Consider the following 22,271-nt stretch of genomic DNA (forward strand, 5'->3'; position numbering starts at 1 on the left):
AGATCATACTACTAATATTTGGACCTGATTTTCTGAAGGCTAAAAATCAGTGTACAAGTCTCCACTATATTTAGCATATAGGTTTTCTGTTATTCTTTCCTTCCATCAACAATAAGCGTGGCATTTTACTACTATGTGGAGAAACAATGTGGTCCTTGGAATCCAATTTTTGGACTGCATAAAATGTAGCCTCCAACTGCACAAAGGTCATCCCATTTTCTCCTAAATGGAAGGAATTTAGAAATACAGCTTTACATGATTAAAAAGAATCATAATCACGATGCCGTTTTACAGGGCAAATGGCAGCATAGTAGAATTTTATAGATCATGAAGGTAGCAGTAAAGAAACAAAACATAAATAAGAACACCCATGCCATATTTTTTTTTTTTAAAAAAACCCTGTAGATGGAACTGTGCACATATAGTACGTCATAATACAGTTTTCAAAAGTTGCTTTCTTTTAAAGTGAGAATTCTGGTAACTGTATGCATTCTAAATATGTCAGAATCAGAATAGTTGGAAAAGGGATCTTGGAGATCTTCTACTCCAGGGATAGGCAAAGTTGGCTCTTCTAGGACATGTGGACTTCAACTCCCAGAATGCCTGAGCTAGCATGATTGGCTCAGGAATTCTGGGAGTTGAAGTCCACGAGTCAGAGAAGAGCCAACTTTGCCTACCCCTGTTCTAGTCCAACCCTCTGCTCAAGCAGGAGACCCTATACCAGTGATGGCGAAATTATGGCATGGGTGCCACTGGTTGCATAAGGAGCCATATCTGTTGGCACGTGAACCATTGTCCAGGCTCAGCTCCAGTGTGCATGTGTGTGCCGGTCAGTGGAGGCTCTGGGAGGGCGTTTTTGGCTTCCAGAGAGCCTCCGGGGAGATGGGGCGTTTTTAACCTTCCCCCAGCTCCAGGGAAGTCTTTGGAGCTTGGAGAGGGCAAAACACGACCCTACTGGGCCCACCAGAAGTTGGGAAACAGGTCATTTCTAGCCTCCAGAGGGCCTCGGGTGGGGGGAGAAGCTATTTTTGCCCTCCCCAGGCATTGAATTATGAGTGTGGGCACTCACGCATGCATGATAGCGCACGGACACGCTCTTTCGGCACCCAAGGAAAAAATGTTTCGCCATCACTGCCCTATACCATTTCATATAAATCTCTATTTAAACACATAATCTCTGATTTTTCCATATTGACCGATAATCCCGATTCGTGTTTAAACTCTTGCAAAATATTTCTTATACCTTTAATCATCTCCACCGGGGTCTGGGCCAGTATAATTGCATCATCTGCAAATAAGTTTAATTTCATTTCTAGTCTCTTCTTTAAAAAAAAAAACCTTCAGTGATAACTTACCCACAACTTCTGTCCACTTGTTAATTGTTCTCACTGTTAGAAAATTTCCCCTTAATTCCAGGTTCCTTCTCTCCCTGATTGGTTTCTTTCCATTGTTTCTTGTCTTGCCCTTGGTGCTTTGACCAAAAATGTCAGTACAACAATTTATTTTTATTTATTTATTAATCACATTTATATGGCTGCTCACTTTGATTTAATAAATGAATAAAAATAGCTGTGCTGACACTTTTGTATTCAAACGAGATGATGCATTTAGAATGCAAACTGTACGTTTGTTGGAATTCTCACTTTAATTCAAAAGAAGGCAGCTAAGGCCATCCATATGATCCCATATACTGTACATTGTAGACAATATTTATCCACACAACCCACAGACCATTTTCCATTGCAACTGGTTTTTGGTTTTTTAATTTATTTGGGGGAGTTACACAAATAATATACTGATTAAACAATTTCCTTATTTCAGATCTAATTACTGGACACAATTTTGAGCAATTTGTTGGATCATTTCAATTTATTAGATTTGTATGTAATAATTTCCATTCCTGGTTGAGTTTCCCACGAGGTTTTCACCCATTTGCCACATTGTGAAAAAAGAAATCTGATACTTATACCGTGCAAGATTCTGGAATTGCCAGATTGAAGTGTTTACATGGACGTTTTAATAATAATAATAATAATAATAATAATAATAATAATAATAATAATAATAAAATCTCTGTGTACGTTCTTTCTTCAAGCAATTGAACCTCGGTTTATTTCTAGATAATTAAATTTTAAATGACCTAACTAAGATTTTAACAGCTTAATTGATCACTGATTCTAGTTTATTGTGCTCAATGCAGTAATCATGTATTATATATTCAATCAAATATGTTTACTCTACATCAGTGTTTCCCAACCTTGGCAACTTGAAGATATTTGGACTTCAACTCCCAGAATTCCCCAGCCAGCATTCGCTGGCTGGGGAATTCTGGGAGTTGAAGTCCAAATATCTTCAAGTTGCCAAGGTTGGGAAACACTGCTCTACATGACTAATATTGTGGGCTAAGCCTGGTGGGAAAATAAACAAAAAAGGGCAGAATTCAGTAAATATTCCACTCCTATCAAACATCACCTGGCTTTTTAAACCAGGTGCTTTTATATAACACGGATGCATAAAACAGACCTGTGCAACATATCATACACCAAGCTAAAAGCAGCTGACCACCAGCCATGGTATGTTGCAAATATTCAATCAATCTGTTTCTTTGGATTATGAAGCACTTTCCTGGGCTTATGAAATAAATAGAAGGGATGCCATTCCTGGCTGGCCGCAATACCACAGCTGGGTCATGTAAGTGGGGGATGCCCGGCATAACATTTGGACCATACTGCTGGACATGATCATTTCACATATATAAAATGCAAATCAACTCTAGTAGGATCCAATTGCTCATATGGAGCTCAGACCATGGTCCTAAGGGCTGTAGCATGCAGGCAATATCCCAAAACATATTTGGAACAGCGAAGGTTATCAGTGAAGAGCTAAAGCCACTTTTGCAAACATCCTTTTAAGAATGAAGCAAAACAGAAAAACCCAAATAAACTCCTATGTGTATTTTAGCCTAAAGGCAGATCCTTCCTTTCAAGTCTAAGCAGATTGTAATGGTTATTCTATTGGACCTAGACAGTTAGAAGACAAAGGACTTGTGCATCTGTAGTAAATTTGCAGGTGGGTGTGGAGGAAAAATCGTTTGGGTGCTCCTTCCAATTGCTTAGATTACATTTTTTTAAATCTTCATTTACGCTCTATGGTATCAACCTTCTTCCTCACCTGATCACTTTCTGCAGACAAAGGGAAATCTTCTGGCTTTGGGAAGGATGCCAAATCTGAGCCATTAGTGCGAAGTTAGAGATTACTGTTAACCTACTGCTCAGCAGAATGAAAAGTTGGTCCTATCTAGATATGTGAAAGGCTGATAGAGACATCTGTGTACATGCAGCAGTAGCAAAGAGTGGGAGAAAGCGCCTGCATTATGAAGACTGATCCGAACCAGCTGTCCTTTCCTTTAATTTATCTTAGGATCGAACGCAAAATAACACTGATAGCCCTTTCTCGCTCTCTTCCTTTCTCTGCTTCTTTTAGACAGCAATGGTGTTCCTCTGGAATCAAATTAGAAGCAGAGTCTTATAGTTGGAGGCTTCAGTGCCATTACAAAGCGGTATAAGAAAAGTGTTGATGTAAACTACAGAAAGAGGAACCCCCTGTGGGTCAGAGTCTCCATCCGGGCATCTTTTCCCCTCCCCTAGGTTACTTCCATTGTCTGAACGTGCTCTCTTTCTCCCCTTTGCTCTCTCTCTCTCTCGTCTATACCCCCCGCCCCTCGCAGCGACCCCTATGGCCCCAAACAATGTCTTTCCTTGGCCGAGGAGGAGGTGGCGGGTAGGGTGCAGCGGTCTTTCGGAGATGTCAGCAACGGCTAGCCCAGACGACGTTGTCAAGAAGATTGCATCAAGCCTGTGAGACGCTTGCCAGCCAGTGACTTTCCCTGGAGGAACAAAGGGGAAATGGGGAGGGGGGGAGGGAAGGAGAAGCCAAGGATATGAATTCATCTTGTGATTAGTTGGTAACACAGGCCAGATTGCTCGGTGACTTTCGGAAGCTGTGGGGCAGGGGGGCAAGGACCAATTATGGAACGAAAGGTGGTTGCGATGACACATGTGAGGATAAAAGAGGCAGGGCTGTCCTATATTTCTTCTAGAACAGTGATGGCGAACTTATGCCACGGATGCCACAGGTGGCATATGGAGCCACATCTGCAGGCATGCGAGCCGTTGCCCTAGCTCAGCTCCAACGTGCATGTGTGGGCTGGCCAGCTGATTTTTGGCTCACACAGAGGGCATTTTCGGTTTCCAGAGACCTTCGGGGGGTGGGGGTGGGAAGGGCATTTTAACGCTCCCCCAATTCCAGGGAAGCCCTTGGAGCCTGGGGAGGGTGAAACACGAGCCTACTGGGCCCACCAGAAGTTGGGAAACAGGCTGTTCCCAGCCTCCAGAGGGCCTCCAGGGGGCAGGGGAAGCTGTTTTCGCCCTCCCCAGGCATTGAATTATGGGTATGGGCACTTGCGCATGCACGATAGCGCACACTCATGCTCTTTCGGCACCCGAGGAAAAAAAGGTTTGCCATCACTGTTCTAGATAAACATTATTTGGGGCCTGAGAAAGATAATCAAGGGCATGTCTTCAATGTGGAACTATTTTCTGTTCCAATTTTAAGGCCTTTACAAATATGATCAAGCTGCCCTTGATTTTACCCAAACATGTAAGGGAGTCCAGATATTTATTTATTTATTTATTTATTATTATTTGTTTTTTATTTTTTTATTTTATTTATTAGATTTGTCTGCCGCCCCTCTCCGTAGACTCGGGGCGGCTATCTATACCTCTTTGCACTGTTGGAAAATGTCCCAAAATGACAAACTTGGAAGTCTTGTACAAATTCACTCCCCCTAGGCAAAAGGTAGCTCCATTATATTCATTAATAGGGAACACTGGTTTTGGGGCCCTCTTCCTCCCAATCTGCAATTGCCTACATGCTTGATCCCTTTCTTGATGTGATGAATATATTCCTCCCTTCCCACTGAATTTGCATCCCACCTTCCTTTCCAGTTGCTGCAATCCACATCCAGAGATACCCGTCAGGCTCAGATCTGCTTCACTGATTTAACTACAGATCCGCCGATGGATTCATAATTTCTCGAGGGTATTTATAAACACCCCAAATCCTCAAGAATGGTTAATTTAGAACTACAGGTGACATACAAAACTAAACGTTATACATTCAGTAAATATTATATATTTACTAAAACATTTCAGTAAATGCTCCCAAAGCAAGTGCTTAGTTGGTTACACAGAAGGATAAAGGTTCTACCATTATTGTAGAATTTACCAATCTACCATTATCACTGTATTCATTGCAAAGGAACGATCCCCAATATTCAGATATCAACTCCCCAAAGGCCAACTGAATTCAACAGTGTGTGAGAGAAAATTGCTGACTCTCTCATATTGTTCCTCATATTGGCAATTTTAAATCTTGTCTCCAATACTTTCACATTTGACACACTTACATGAGTGTATGCTTTGCAAAACCCACTTTAAAAAAAGACAGGAGGGTAGGGTAAGGAATGAATAAAAGGTTAGTGAAATAAATTGCCTGTAAAACTTACAAAATTGGTTTACTCCACACCATCCCCATGAATCTACCTCCCTCCTATAGCAGATACAGTGATCTCTCGGTTAGCGCGGGGGTTACGTTCCAAGACCTCCCGCGCTAACCGATTTCCGCGTTATACTGGCTGCGGAAGTAAAAACCACCATCTGCGCATGTGCGCCATTTTTTTCATGGCCGCACATGCGCAGATGGTGGAGTTTGCGTGTGGGCGGCGGGGAAGACCAAGGGAAGATTCCTTCAGCCGCCCAACAGCTGATCTGCTCTGCAGCGCGGAAGCAGCGAGGAGCCGAAGATGGGGTAAAGGCAAAGGGGAAACCCCATCTTCGGCTCCTCGCTGCTGCCGCGCTGCGGAGCGGATCAGGTGTTGGGCGGCTGAAGGAACCTTCCCTTGGTCTTCCTGCCGCCCAGGCAAAGGGGAAACTCCAAGATCGCTTGCCGCTTGCCGCTTGGCAGCTTGGAGCCTTGCTTCGCCTCCTTCGCTGCAATAGGCAAGCGGCAAGCGGCAAGCGATCTTGAGAAAGAGAGAGAAAGGAGGGCGACTTGCCAGTCCACGCCCCCCTGGATGAACAGCCTCGCATGGCCCCAGCGCCGGGCTCCGCTGTTGCCTCCGCCCCCATTCGGCTCTGCAGCTGAGAGGCCTTCCCGGCAGAGCCCTCCCCAACAGCTCCCGCTGCCAGCGCAAAAAAGAAAAGAAAAAGAAATCCCCAAAAGAGGCAGGCACAAAGCGGGGGCACAAGGGGAGCTGCCCGGCAGAGGTTGCTTTTTTTCTTCTCGTGGGCAAGTGGAGGGGGGGAGAGAGAAGGGAGGAAGAGAGTGTGAGAGAGGAAGAAAGAGAGAGAGAAATGATAGAAAAAAGGGGAGAAAAAAGAGAAATGAGAAAATGATTGAAGCATAGTGACAGGAAAGAAAGAGAAAGAGACAGAGAAGTGACTCTTGGTGATGACGTATGACGTCATCGGGTGGGAAAAACCGTGGTATAGCAAAAAAACGTGGAGTATTTTTTAATTAATATTTTTTGAAAAACCGCGTTGCAGCGTTTCGCACTAATCGAGACCGTGCTAATCGAGGGATCACTGTACAATCAAACAGAAGGGAAAAACTGGATGGGCATAATAAGCTTTGTTCAGACATTACAGAAAGGGATAAAACGAACCAAGTAATTAGCCCTACATTTAAAACCATCCAGGCTTTGGAGCAGTAAGGTCTGCATTCTTTGGCATTTCTTCTTCATTCTTCTGCTTTCAGGAATTACCACGGTTCCTACCTGGATTAGGAGATGAGTCTCTCTCCAATTAAATTTGAGAAAACCGAAGCAGAAGATTTCAAGGTATTCCCCCCCATCCCCCCGGCTCACTGATTGTTCTGAGGTCATAATGCCAATCGAGGCTATTTCTTTCCACCTTCAACATTTCTATTTTAGTTTATGCAACTGGTGCTGCTCGCAAAATAATACAGCACAAAAGAATTTATTTACATTAGCTTCAGACAGACCTGAAAGTCACATTATATATCATAGAAACATAGAAGTCTGACAGCAAAAAAGACCTCATGGTCCATCTAGTCTGCCCTTATACTATTTCCTGTATTTTATCTTAGGATGGATATATGTTTATCCCAGGCATGTTTAAATTCAGTTACTGTGGATTTATCTACCACGTCTGTTGGAAGTTTGTTCCAAGGATCTACTACTCATTCAGTAAAATAATATTTTCTCATGTTGTTTTTGATCTTTCCCCCAACTAACTTCAGATTGTGTCCCCTTGTTTGTCTGTTCACTTTCCTATTAAAAACACTTCCCTCCTGGACCTTATTTAACCCTTTAACATATTTAAATGTTTCGATCATGTCCCCCCTTTCCCTTCTGTCCTCCTGACTATACAGATTGAGTTCATTAAGTCTTTCCTGATAAGTTTTATGCTTAAGACCTTCCACCATTCTTGTAGCCTGTCTTTGGACCCGTTCAATTTTGTCAATATCTTTTTGTAGGTGAGGCCTCCAGAACTGAACACAGTATTCCAAATGTGGTCTCACCAGCGCTCTATACAGCAGGATCACAATCTCCCTCTTCCTGCTTGTTATACTTCTAGCTATGCAGCCAAGCATCCTACTTGCTTTCCCTACTGCCTGACTGCACTGTTCATCCACTTTGAGACTGTCAGAAATCACTACCCCTAAATCCTGTTCTTCTGAAGTTTTTGCTAACACAGAACTGCCAATACAATATCCTTTATAATGCTTTCTTTCCTCCAAATAAGTGTACATCCTTCTCTTCTTAATTGGGTCCCAATCATTATCTCAGCTTGCCAATTGAATGTTAAAGATCTGCTAGGCAGCCAGCACCAGAGAATAGATGTACGTGCCAGATATAGAACTTACTGATTGCATGAAAGAGAGAAATAAATCCTTTCATTCTGAACTTCTTACATCTTACACATGGACTCAGTCAAGTATTTGTGACTCAGGTTAGGCTTTGTTTCTCTAGTCTTCTTGGAAAATAAGAATGGTGGATGTGGGTGGCAGAGTTTTTTCTGAAGTCTTCTGCTATTATTTTTAATTCTTTGCATTTAGAAATTTGTTGACTGTCCAGCAGAATAGATTAGGCAGTGTTTTAGGTAACAGGAGAAGGAACAAAATAAGCAATTAATTTATCCTTTCTTCCTTCCTTTAACAGTAGATTCAGAAGACCAACATATAGCTAGGTTACAGTAGTTTAAAAAAATATTGTGGTACAGTCATAATTTTGCAAATGAGTTTTTCTAATGTACATGATTGAATTCACAGGTACAGAACTGAACAATGTAAGTAGGGCAAAGTGGGTATTTATCAGTAACTTTTGCCTATTCCTGGAGCAGTATATCTACCAGCCTGCTCTCAACTCAATCTTTTCATATCTTTCCCAGACTTCCATTAGCTGTCAAATGTCTTTGAGTTTTTCGCTCCTCCCATTTCTGTCTAGCCTTAAACAGCCATTCTGTGCATGGACCGAAACAAACTGTGGTGTTTGTGTGTTTGTTTTTATTTTGGGCACGTACCATCCAAAATTAGATGTTTTGTGCACAGAATGGCTTTTTTCCTAATCCCCCAGATAGTCAAATAAATTCTGAACTCCATTAGAAGAAAAATGTCTTCACCTACATTCTTCAATATTACTGTAGGTCCAAATGATGTTTAGTGCTTTACCAAAGCTTAGGTTAGGTTTAAAAGTGCAGAGAACTTCACTTTGCAATTCAAACAGAACTTTCATAATTGTCTTTATATTTTGCTAAAAGAAGACTATTTTTGTAGCTATACTGTAATTAATCTCAGTAGTCCTATTCCTCTATGCTTCTTAATTTCTCAGTAGCTCAAGTCCTTGACTTTCAATCACAATTGAGGTCAGAATCTCCATTGCTAAGCAGGGCAATTGTTAAGTGAGTTAAGGCTGATTCTGTTAGATGGGCCAGTCTGTTAGATGGGCAGAGGCCTGACTTTTTAATAAGGGAACTTTTATTCTGGCATTTTCAGCGCCACTCCAGCTAAGCTTAAATAGAACAGCGAACAGACCTCTGAAAGCTCCCTTTATAGCGTGGTTGTCAGACAGCCAACCAATCACAAGGCTTTAACTTCCTGCTCGAAAAGCCTCTTGTGCTTAGCCAATCAGGCTTCAGCATCAGTCTTCCTGGCCAGTCATAAGTCGAGGACTTTGCGTTTCTGGTGGGGTTGTAAGTCGAGGACTTAAAAAATTCCACACCTACTCACTTTTTGCCATAGCTGTTTAGCACATCACTGCAGTTATTAAGTTAATCATGCAGCCGTTAAGCGAATCTGGCTGCCCCTATTGACCTTATTTGTTGGAAAGGTTCCAAATGATGAAAGCATAACCCTGGGATACTGCAATCACCATAAATACATCAATAGTGGCCAACTTTTGATCATGTGACTGTGTGGATGTTGCAACAGTCGTCAGTGTGACAAACAGTAAAAAGTAACTTTTTTTCCAGGACTGTTGAATCTTTGAACCATCACTAAATGAATGGTGGAAAGTCGAGAACTACGGAACTTGCAGTGGGATATGGCCCAAATAAGGAAGCTTTCAAAAGGGTCTTGTGAGTTTCGATTCATTTATAGCCAGCTTCAAAATCCTTAAAAGTCTCGATGAATCTATAATCATCTGTGAAGAAAAAGAGAAGCCTCCATTTTAAAGTTTTTTTGGGAAGCAGCTGGCACTAATGGGTTCCAGAAATTCTGAATCCTCTGAAGCTTTGAATCTTGCATTGCATATGACCCAAAGAGATTCTGATACAGTTGTATACCCACCCGCTAGCAGTGGTTCTCAACCTGGGGATCGGGACCCCTTTGGGGGGTGGGGTGTCAAATGACCATTTCACAGGGGTCACCTAAAACCATGTCCCCTTGGAACATATTTTTACAATCCAATCAGACATTTACAATGGGGATATCCCTCTGACCTTCCTGTCAATTTGCTTAAAACTTTTTTGGGAGAATTGGTGCTAGACTTATGATTGGGGGTTACCACAACATGAGGAATTGTATTAAGGGGTCACGGCATTAGAAAGGTTGAGAACCACTGCTCGAAAAAGTATTCTCTCAATTCAGATTTGAGAGTCTATCTAATGTCTTTTCAGGTGAGACACTCCTCAAATTCATAATATACAATCTGCCATTCTCTATCCAATGCAAAAAAAAAAAAGAAGTATATGTTGCCTCGTGCCTCTATCTAATTCTTATTTTTAAAGTTTATTCTTTTGAGGATCAACGTTGGAAAAAATAAGTGAGATAAAATTAAATAAAACTGAAAGAAATGAGGATGATTAATGTCGTCAATATAATTTGTAATATTAAATCTGTTTGTTTTTGGTAATATATCGAGAAATACATTGTAGATGGTAAATAACTGCCCGGTTCGGGGGGGGGGGGGGGGACACAGTGGGCAAGCAAAAATGGAGCTCCACCCCAGAGGACCCAATTTACACTGAAAGACGTTGAAAGAAAATGCAGGGCATCCTGCATAAGCCATACCCACAGTGTGGTAGTAAAAATTTTGGTAGCCCTTCACTGGTTGGAAGAACAGAGGAGTGGAGTGGATTGGAAGGAAGTAGGGGAGAGGAGAAAGGCTGAAAAAAGAAGAGAGGATGAAGGAAGGAGAAGGAAAAGAAAGGGAAGAGATGGCAATGGCGAAGGAGAAAAAGGAGGAGAGGAGAAGAGGAGGGAAGTAGGAAGGGTGAGGAGGAGGGGAAAGAGGAAAGAAGGAAGGATAGTTTTTATTGTAAACCTGGAGGAAATAGGATAAATGAGAAAATAAACAGAAAAAGAATTCTTTTTTGGTTGATTTGACAGCTATATGATTAATATTAAAATTGAAGATGTTAAGAAAGTTAAAAACTTTATTAAATGAATATAATTAAATTTGAAAATATAATATTGATGTATGTATATATAAGCACTCTGACAACACATTGTTTAAATTGTAAATGAAACTTTTGTATTATAAAATGAAATAACCTATTTTTTTTAAAAAGATAAAATATGATATCTTATATTATATTTTGGGGGGTTAAAACCTATAGATTATATTCTTTAATTCAGACATATACTACACTGGGCTTCTTATAAACTTTACTAACACAAAACCTAAATGCAGTAAGATGCACATGCTATTGAAACAAAACAGACCACATTCCCCATTTGTTTTTAACATAGGATTTTGATACAAAACTAAGGGCCATATCCTTTAAAATGGTCTTTTATTAGAATTAGAAGGGAAAGAAAGAAAAGACACACGTTGAAGACACATGAAGAGAACTATAAACTGAGGAAAAAGTTTAATGCTGAACAAAAGATTTTTAAAGCAGAAATCAAAATAACAGCAACAACAATAATGGCAAAAGAACATAAAATCCGCACAAATGCATTTACATAAAAAAGATCAAAGGTGTTAAATTAGTATAAACAGAATAAGAAATGATGACAACAGAAGACAGACAAAATTTTATATATACATACAGTATATTCAATATATCAAAGAGAACCTGTGTTCTAGAGGTTAAGCTACTGCCTTACAGACAGATTCCCCAGGTTCAAATCCCGGTAAGGTATGGCTAGCTGATGGGAGCAAATTAGCTTGAAATAGATCTATACTAGTCTCCCTTCCTTTTCATTATCAGCAAAAATATGTTACGCACACACACACACACAAAAAATACATAAAGCAAAAGCAAAAGCAAAACAAATACACTGAAAGCTTGTTTACTGAACATTACTTTAAAAGAAAATATGTCATTTCTCTAATTGCAGTAGTCCAATTACAAGCCCACTTCAATAGCCATACAGGTGTTTGTTTAGTAGTTTCAGAAGAAGGCAGCAGGGTAGCCCAACAAACGTTTTATTTGAAATGCCACTTAAAGGTTCTTGCCGTTAGGTTTGGTGTTCCTAAAGTATAACCATGTATAATGTCTGTGACAGAATCCAAGACATTTTGTCTCCACGCAGTCTCCACTGTGTATATAGAGTTGTCGCCCACTTAAAAAAACTGTAGTTTATTTTACGTGATTCATAGGGGTTATTTTAGTCAATAAGCTGCTTCTGTGATAAAACATGTAAACATGTCCGCATAATTGTAAAAAAAAAAAAGTCATTTGTTTATGTGTTCCCTGGGTGGTAATGTTGTTCACAAATGTTGAGGTTGTGTGTGTGTGTGTGCGCGAGCACGCTTTATTTCCACAGCCCAGAATACTGATGGATGTATTTGGAAAAATTAAACTACCCTGCCCCGGTATTATGGATCTCAAACAATCATATTTTCAGTACCAGAAGTGTAATTTCATACTGAACTAGTGTTTTGCAGGTGCATAGAAAACAGATAGTCCTCAACTTACAACAGTTCATTTAGTGACCGTTCAAAGTTAAAACGATTTACGACCGTTTTCACACTTACAATCATTGCAGCATTCTCATGGTCACATGATCAAAATTCAGATATTTGGCAATGGACTCATAGTTGCAATGTCCCAGGATCACGTGATCACCTTTTGCATACTTCTGTCAAGCAAAGTCAATGGGGAAACCAGATTCCCTTAACATCCATGCAACTAATTTAACAACTGCAGTGATTCACTTAACAACCGTGGCAAGATAAGTCGTAAAAGGGGACAAAATTAAAAGTAGCAAATATGTCATTTAGCAACATAAATAGTCGTATGTCAAGGACTACCTGTAGTGAATTGCCTTCATTTTTCAGGCATAGAAACATAGAAACATAGAAGACTGACGGCAGAAAAAGACCTCATGATCCATCTAGTCTGCCCTTTTACTATTTCCTGTATTTTATCTTAGGATGGATATATGTTTATCCCAGGCATGTTTAAATTCAGTTACTGTGGATTTACCAACCACGTCTGCTGGAAGTTTGTTCGAAGCATCTACTACTCTTTCAGTAAAATAATATTGTGTCCCCTTGTTCTTGTGTTCACTTTCCTATTAAAAACACTTCCCTCCTGGACGTTATTTAACCCTTTAACATATTTAAATGTTTCGATCATGTCTTCCCTTTCCCTTCTGTCCTGCAGACTATACAGATTGAGTTCATGAAGTCTTTTCTGATACGTTTTATTTTTAAGACCTTCCACCATTCTTGTAGCCCGTCTTGGGACCCGTTCAATTTTGTCAATATCTTTTTGTAGGTGAGGTCTCCAGAACTGAACACAGTATTCCAAATGTGGTCTCACCAGCACTCTATACAGCGGGATCAAAATCTCCCTCTCCCTGCTTGTTATACCTCTAGCTATGCTAGAAAACTTTTTAAAACTTCACAACAATAGCCTATGGCAGTGTTTGCGAACCTATGGGACATGTGCCACAGGGGGAACGCGGAACCATATCTGAGGCTATGCAAAGCGTTGCCTTCTGTCAGCTCCAGTGCGTATGTGTGAGCTAGCCAGTTGATTTTTGGCCTTCTGGAAAGCAGGGGTAGGTCGTTTTCACCTTCCCCTAGGGGAACAGGAGGGTCGCGCACGCATGCACAGAGCAGCATGGGGGGGGTCGTGCATACATATGCAAAGGAGTGGGGTGGGGTGGAGCATTGAATTATAGGTGTGGGCACGCGTGCATAAGCAATAGCATACAAACACATACTTTCGGCACCCAAAGAAAAAAAGGTTCGCCATCACTGGTATACGGTTACTATCTAGTACAGGGGTCAGAAACCTGTGGCTCCGGAGCCACATGAGGCTCCTTCATCCCTCTGCTGCAGCTCCCACTGCTGCAGTCGGCACCACAATTTTGGGAGGAGCTTTCGGTTGGGGGAGGAGAAAGCAGGGTGTTCCAGGAGGAGACTCTATGGCAAGGGGTGGGTTTTCCGGTCAGCTCCACAACTGATAGGGCTTTCGGTTAGGACTGGTAGAGGAAAAAGGACACTGCGCGAGGAGGAGACTCTATGTTGGGGGGAACCGGACTTCCAATTTCGCCTGTGCATGGCGAAAAATGGATCCAACGGGCCTACCAGAAGTTCGGAAACATTGGGCCATTTTTCACCCTCCCCAAGCTTCAGGAAGCTTCCTGAAGCCTGGGGAGGGTGAAAAAAATGGCTCAATGAGCCTACCGGTGTGCATGCCTAAGGAGCAATTGTGGAGGGTTGTGTGAGCATGCACTGGGGGGAGGGCCTTCCGTTATGTGTGTGGGCATTCACCTGCACCAGTAGTGCGCACCGGTAACAAAAGTTTAACTCTGCGTGCAGCCTTGGGTGTCTTGCGTGTACATGCGCACGTCCCAGCATGGTTTTGCTTCTGCACATGTGCAGGAAGCAAAATCTCACGAGGGGATGTGTTTGTGTGTGTGTGTGTGTGATATTTCGGTGAGTTTCTTGCTTCTGCGCATGCGCGGAATTCAAAGAAATCACCAAAATCTCTCACGCGCGCATCCCCTCATGAAACTTTTCTTCCTGCATATGCGCAGAAGGAAAAGCATGCTGGGGCATGTGCCCCCACACACAAGACACCTGAAGCTGCACACACCAGTCGCAGCGGTCGGAGGGATCGCCATTACTGGCCTATGGGGTAAGTTGGGCTAAGACATAAAACTGGCCATTCATTGTCATTCATTAACCTTCCCTGAATGCAATCCCCACTCCAGCCTCCTAACTACTGTATATTATTATTATTATTATTATTATTATTATTATTATTATTATTATTATTATTTCTTTGTTTGTTTGTTTATTATGTGTTCAGTTCTGGAGACCTCACCTACAAAAAGATATTGACAAAATTGAACAGGTCCAAAGACGGGCTACAAGAATGATGGAAGGTCTTAAGCATAAAATGTATCAGGAAAGACTTAATGAACTCAATTTGTATAGTCTGGAGGACAGAAGGAAAAGGGGGGACATGATCGAAACATTTAAATATGTTAAAGGGTTAAATAACGTCCAGGAGGGAAGTGTTTTTAATAGGAAAGTGAACACAAGAACAAGGGGACACAATCTGAAGTTAGTTGGGGGAAAGATCAAAAGCAACATGAGAAAATATTATTTTACTGAAAGAGTAGTAGATCCTTGGAACAAACTTCCAGCAGACGTGGTTGGTAAATCCACAGTAACTGAATTTAAACATGCCTGGGATAAACATATATCCATCCTAAGATAAAATACAGAAAATAGTATAAGGGCAAACTTGATGGACCATGAGGTCTTTTTCTGCCATCGGTCTTCTAGGTTTCTATGTTTATTTGTTTATTTATTATTTATTAGATTTGTATGCCGCCCTTCTCTGAAGACTCGGAGCAGCTCACAACAAAAAAAATACAAATCCAATACATTAAAACAATTTAACTATACTATACTATATTAACTATACTACATGGCAGACACATTTTAAAGCTTCCGTACTGGTAATTCAGAACAATCTAAAGGAATTACAACAATTGAAAGAATGAAGATAAATATACAGTGCTGTAGCGGGAGACGCAAAGACATCACTTTGTCAAGCTATAGGTGGAAAATATATGGCACTCCAGGTGTTGAAATATAACTCTGCAAAACCTGGACACATTGCTAACGATGAGAAATATTGGAAATTGAAACACAGTCCCATGGAGAGACAGTTTTCTCATCCCTGTTGTGTGAGATGCATGAAGAGTCAGAGTTGATAAAATGAATGTATTACTTTGTCATGATATTTACTTTCAACAGTGATGGCTTCCTCTTTAAGGGGGGAGCAGGTTTATAAATCTCTACTATGTCTATTTGTCTTAGAACACCACAGAATTGTGAGGAATGATGGGAACTGAAGTCTGATGTATTTCAAGATCACTAAGCTGGTAAAATTTAATCCATATACTAGATCTGGGATCAGCAATCTTAAAACACTCAAAGAGCCACAAAGATCCTAACTGCAAGCCCCAGGTTCAATTCTGAAGCTGATTGGAAGTCCGGTTCCCCCAAACATAGAGTCTCCTCCTAGCGCGGTGTCCTGTTTCCTCTACCAGTCCTAACCGAAAGCCCTATCAGTTTTGGAGCTGACCGGAAAACCCATCCCTTGCCATAAAGTCTCCTCCTGGAACACCCTGCTTCCTCCCTCCCCCAACCGGAAGATCCTCCCAAAATTGTGGTGCCAACTGCAGCAGTGGGAGCTGCAGCAGAGGGGTGAAAGAGCCTCATATGGCTCCAGAGCCACAGGTTGCTGACCCCTGTACTAGATAGTAACTGTATACCAGTGATGGCGAACCTTTTTTTCTTTGGGTGCCGAAAGTATGTGTTTGTATGCTATTGCATATGCACGCGTGCCCACACCCATAATTCAATGCCTCACCCCACTCCTTTGCCCCCCCCCGATGCTACTCTGTGCATGTCTGCACGACCCTCCTGTTCCCCCTTATGCCAACTTCCGATGGGCCCGGTCAACCTGTTTTCTACTCTTCCCAGGCTCCAGAGGCTTCCCTGTGGCCTGGGGAGGGCAAAAATGGCCTCCCTCATCCCTCCCTCAGAGGCACTCCAGAGGCCTTAAATGCCTTCCCAGAGCATCCATGTCAGCTGTAAATCAGCTGGCCAGTGCACACATGCGCACTCAAACTGAGTTTAGGGCAATGGCTTGCGTGCCGGCAAATATGGCTCTGTGGGCCACTTGTGGCACGCATGCCATAGGTTCGCCATCACCGCCATATACTATCTCTAGAATTAGAGGCAGGCATTCTGTCTTGGCCTGGTCCAGCAAATTTCTTGTGTTTTTATTGAATGGAGAGTATTTTATTGAATAGCTTCCCCCCCAATTCTTATGGTTGTCTAAATTCATACAGTTATTTAACTACTCCAATACAGCACATTTTAAAAGCCCTCTCCCATCTATCCAAAAGAAACTGAATGGATAGGTAACATAGCTTAGAATCACATTATTTAAGGGGCCATCTTTTCCCAATATTTTTTTACCTGTCCAATTTGGCCTAGCAGATTGGGGATGTTATGAGCCCCATCAGCCAAGGAACATTGGCTGATGGAAACCAAAACATCTGCCTTTTTAGCAGTAGATCCTGCCCTGTGGAATATTCTTCCTTCAGCATGGCCCTGATCTGTCCTATTGCTCTTATATATCTCCTATACCTTTCTTTTATTCCCATATCTCTTCTTCTATTCTTTCATTGATATGTTCTATTCCTATATCTTCTCTTCTCTTCTTTCTTAGATATATTTTACTATGAGTATCTTCTCTCTAATCTTCATCATGTATTTTACTATTTGTATACCCACATTTGTATTGGACAAAATCAATCAATAAAAATAAATAAATAAATAAAAATAACAATGTCCCTGGAGACTTGAAGCTGTTAGGGAATCCATAACCTCCCCAAACATAATTTTTATGTTAATTTTTATGATAACTCTCATTTGCCTACATGTATTATTTATAACATTTTCTATTTTTAGGGTTAATTGTATTGTTTGCCACCGAGAGTCAACTGAATTGTGATGGGTGGCTACAGAAATCGGATAAACAAAGAACGCATAAGGAAAATTCAGTATATGCTTCCCATGTCTCTCACTTTCATGCAATTTCACCTCATTTTTGAAACAATTCGCCAAAGGGCTGTAGAAAAAAAGTATTAATTAAATGTGTGGAAGCTCTTTATTTTTTTGCCCACAATCGGTCATACCGTAGTACTGATGCTTTAGTCCTCTGGATTCCCTTCTATGAAAATATTTGAGAAACCTATGTTGGTCAATAGAACTGTAATAGATTTTTAACCCCACAATTGTATTGTGTGTTGATAATGAATAAAAATGCTTAGCTGGCCATTATAGAGGGACTGAAATAATTCATTAACCATTGACAAAATACAGTAAAAATGAGATACCGAGAAAGGAGTGGATCCTAATCCAGGCTTTAAAGTCATTGTTCTGTGTAAAGTAACATACAGAACGTACTTACTTGATATGCAGAAGAATCCACAATTCTTATGTACCAATGCTATGGAAATAAATGCTATGGAATAAATGCTATGGAAATAAACAGAAATCTGATCCTTCCATTGTGCATGTTACCAACGTTGGATGTGACATTACAGAGAAGAGAAGCTATGCGTGCATCTTTCCTATTGACATCAGGGATAACTTGAAAGGGGGGGGGGATCAGTATTGGGTTCCTATGGGTATGGGCCACTCTTTAGCTTGGTAGGGAATATGGAGCTATGTGCGCAGCTCTGCGTCCCCAATGCACATGCACAAGTGTCCGAGTGAGATTTTGCTTCTTGCACATGTGCAGAAGCAAAATAATAATAATAATAATAATAATAATAATAATAATAATAATAATAATAAATAATTTATATTATTGTTATCATTAATTATTAATTATTATTATAATTATTATTATATTATACAAATCTAATTAATAATAATAATAATACATTATTTATATTATTATTATTATTAATTATTATAATATTATATTATTATTATTATTATTATTATTATTATTATTATTATTATTATTATTTAGATTTGTATGCCGCCCCTCTCTGAAGACTTGGGGCAGCTCACAACAATGATAAACAATGTACAAATCCAATATTTAAAAACACAATTTAGAAACCCTTGTAATAAAAGTGACCACACAACCCAATCAAACCGTACATAAACCAAGATAGTTAGGGGAAATGTCAATTTCCCCATGCCTGGTGACAAAGGTGAGTTTTTAACAACTTGCGAAAGGCGAGGAGGGTGGGGGCAGTTCTGATATCTGTGGGGAGTTGGTTCCAGAGGGCCGGGGCCACCACAGAAAAGGTTCTTCCCCGGGGCCCCGCCAGATGACATTGCTTAGTCGACGGGACCCGGAGGAGGCCAACTCTGTGGGATCTAATCGGCCACTGGGATTCGTGCAGCAGAAGACAGTCCCGGAAGTATTCTGGTCTGATGCTATGTAGGGCTTTATATGTCATAACCAACACTTTGAATTGTGACCAGAAACTGATCGGCAACCAGTGCAGGCCGCGGAGTGTTGATGAAACATGGGCGTATCTAGAAAGGCCCATGGTTGCTCTCGTGGCCACATTCTGCACAGTCTGGATATAAATCTCACTCGGATTCATGTGGGTGTGCGCCAGGGCCCTGGAGCTCCATGGTAAGCGCACTGTGGCGGTGGTAAGTAGAATCCTCCCCTGGGGGGAATGTCATGGGAATGGGACTTTCTGGACAGGGAGTGGAGGGAGAAAGCCAGATTCTAACCTGCTTTTGGGGGGAGCTTTCTATTACAGATCAGAGACTCCTTTAAATTTGGATCTTGATATTCTGTCTTCTTATTGCATTGCCAAGACTGAAGGATACTACAGAGGAGCTTAAAAATAAAGTTTCCAAAATAAAAGTAAATGTGAAACAGAAGAGGGAAGAAGAACAGAAATAACTAAAAACAAAGGAACTTACCATACTGCGAGTGAACTTTTCTAGGGAAGTTCTACGAGCTTGCTCATTCTCGGGCTTTAGAAGGGGAAACAAAAGTTAAGAAGGGGGGGGAAATGCCAAAACCAAAAATAAATCAGAACAAAAACGAAACCCTTCAGCTTACTTCAGAGTCTTTGGAAAGGGGCGGCAGACAAATCTAATAAATTATTATTATTACTTCGGCTTTAGAAGTGTTAGCAAAAGAAAGCAAAAAAAAAATATATTAAAGATTTCAAACAAAGGGCAAGTGCTGTTCGCAAGAGCAAAGCAAGAACAATCATTCAGTAGCTGCTTTTCTTTTGGGAAATGGAGCCCTCCTTTTAAAAAATATAGCTATGGACATGTAGCCAAAGTTACACATACCAAGAAAACTGGATATAATGATGTCACGGGTTTTAAGTCTTTCAGAAGAAAACCAACATTTTTTCCATCAGAAGGTAGTGGGCTGGAATTATGATGGAATAGCAATAGCACTTAGACCCATGACGGCGAACCTATGGCACATGTGCCACAGGTGGCACACAGAGGGCTCTCTGCAGGCGCCCAGCTGTTGCCTCAGCCCAGCTCCACTGCATGTGACTCCTGCCAGGTAGCTAGTCCTCATGCCTCTGCCTCACATACATGGGGGTGGGGCTAGGGGTGGGCTACTGCCCGGATGGGGGGGAACGCAGTGGAGTAGCAAAAATGGAGCTCCACCCAGTGATGGGCTACCAAAATTTTTACTATCACACTGTGGGTGTGGCTTATGCATTGGGTGCTCTGGGGTGGAGCTCCATTTTCGCTACCCCACTGCGTTATCCCCCATCCGGGCAGTAGCCCACCCCTGATTATCTACTATATAAAGTGTATGTACACAAAAACACACATACAGAGCTCTTCTAAAATTATACACATTCAACCTCATTTACTGCGATAGGAAAGATAAACCCAGAACCCATAAGGGGGAAAAAGAAAAAAAAAATCAAAATTATGCTACCTGACCAATATTTTGCTACCGGTACTGTGTACCTGACCGTACCATAGGAGCCCATCCCTGGCTCCACCCCAGAGCACCCAATTTGCACTGAAAGATGTTGAAAGAAAATTGAGAAAGAAAATGGAGAAAATTTTGTAATTCTAAAATTCTTTTTGTTTGTCTTCTGTTCTTTATTTTCTTTTTTTTTCTTTGAACGTGTTTATATCTGTTTTTGATTTTAGTTTTTGTATTGTGCATTTAAAAATAATTTTTTAAAAAAATTTAAAAAAAGAAAATGGAGGGCGTCCTGCATAAGCCACGCCCACAGTGTGGTAGTAAAATTTTTGGTAGCCTTTCACTGGGTGGGGCTCATGTGTGGGGCAACTACACATGTGTGGGGGAGTGGGGAACATGCACGGGGGGCACTTGCATTGCATTTGGGGGCCTTGTGTGGTGCCCCAAACCGCATTTTGGCTTCCAGGTTGGTGCTGGAGGCCTTCCAGGCTGAAAATGGGTGCAAGCAGTAATGGGCAGCCAAAATTTTTATTGCCACACTGTGGGTGAGGCTTATTTTGTGGGTGTGGCTTAATGGTCATGTGACCGGGTAGGAACTGTTAAGTCCTTGACTTACAACCTTACCAGTGTCGCTCACTGGGGTGACAATTTGTTTTGCATTTCCCGCACTCTCCTTCTTGGGTCGCCCTCCTGCTTCAGGCAGGGCAGCTGGGTGAATGGGTGCTGCCAGAAGCATAAATACTGTCAGCGCCGCTTCCACCCACGCCTTCTGCTTGCACCTCAGGTGGTAGGTGGCTGCGTGAGGCTGGAGGGGAGCTGGGCAGGAGAGAGGGAAGCTCATCTGAGGCCAGGAGGGAGGAAAGAGGAAAAAAGCAAGGAGCACAGACACAGCAGCAGCAGCAGGGGAAAAAAAGGAGAGCCGAGCTGAGATCAGTAATCCAGGAAGTGACAGCTGCCGATCAACTGGAGCTGTGCACGCATCTTCATTTACGCCAGTGGAACTGTGTTCCACCCCGTCCTGCCTGCTGCCCACCCTGGGTGCAAGGCCCTCCCATGATCGAAACATTAAAATAAGGGTTAAATAAGGTTCAGAAGGGAAGTGTTTTTAATAGGAAAGTGAACACAAGAACAAGGGTGCACAATCTGAGGTTAGTTGGGGGGAAGATCAGAAGCAACCTGAGATAATATTATTTTAGTGAAAGAGTAGTAGATGCTTGGAACAAACTTCCAGCAGATGTGGTTGGTAAATCCACAGTAACTGAATTTAAACATGCCTTGGATAAACATATATCCATTGTAAGATAAAATACAGGAAATAGTACAAGGGCAGACTAGATGGAACATGAGGTCTTTTTCTGCCATCAATCTTCTATGTTTCTATGTTTCTATTTCTATTCTACCTTTCAATGACAAAATCAAATCAAGAAGGCTTACAAATAAAATGATACTCCTTTCTGATGTGCTGAATGTCATATGTCCATGGAGAGGGGCAGCAGACAAGTCCAATTAATAAATAAATATGAAAATTGATTGGGTTATCTGTTTTTTTGCTTAACATGAACCTTTGGAACTGCTATGCTCTGGTGTTCTACTCAAAATGTATCCCATTGTGTGCTCATCTAGACTTACTCCCACGAAATTATGCATAAGGCTGCTGTTGGCATAAAGGTTTGCCAGGCTACATACAAAACAATCAAATTACTATTATTTGCTATTGTTATTTGGAAGCTGTAACTATAAAATACAGGAATTTTACTATAATAAGAAATTCACCAATGCTTTAGCTGTATTAACTGTCTCCCGAGAAAC

The 22,271-nt window shown here is 41.3% G+C and overlaps 1 protein-coding gene across 2 annotated transcripts in view; it reads right to left on the reverse strand.

Annotated features, from left to right (window-relative positions):
* Nucleotides 1-2,358: 2,358 nt before the first annotated feature.
* RGS6 (regulator of G protein signaling 6) overlaps nucleotides 2,359-22,271 on the reverse strand; it is a 319,358-nt gene continuing 299,445 nt past the window's right edge. The window contains exons 17-18 of one of the 2 annotated variants that reach the window (XM_070758379.1): nucleotides 19,475-19,528; nucleotides 2,359-3,886 (exon numbers count right to left, since the gene is read on the reverse strand). In XM_070758379.1, coding sequence (XP_070614480.1) covers nucleotides 3,836-3,886; nucleotides 19,475-19,528 — 105 coding nt within the window. In that variant the 3' untranslated portion in view covers nucleotides 2,359-3,835. The remainder of the gene's footprint in view (nucleotides 3,887-19,474; nucleotides 19,529-22,271) is intronic. The other variant, XM_070758388.1, reaches the window with a different exon arrangement.

This window comes from Erythrolamprus reginae, chromosome 1, assembly GCF_031021105.1.
Source record: "Erythrolamprus reginae isolate rEryReg1 chromosome 1, rEryReg1.hap1, whole genome shotgun sequence".
NCBI lineage: Eukaryota > Metazoa > Chordata > Lepidosauria > Squamata > Dipsadidae > Erythrolamprus > Erythrolamprus reginae.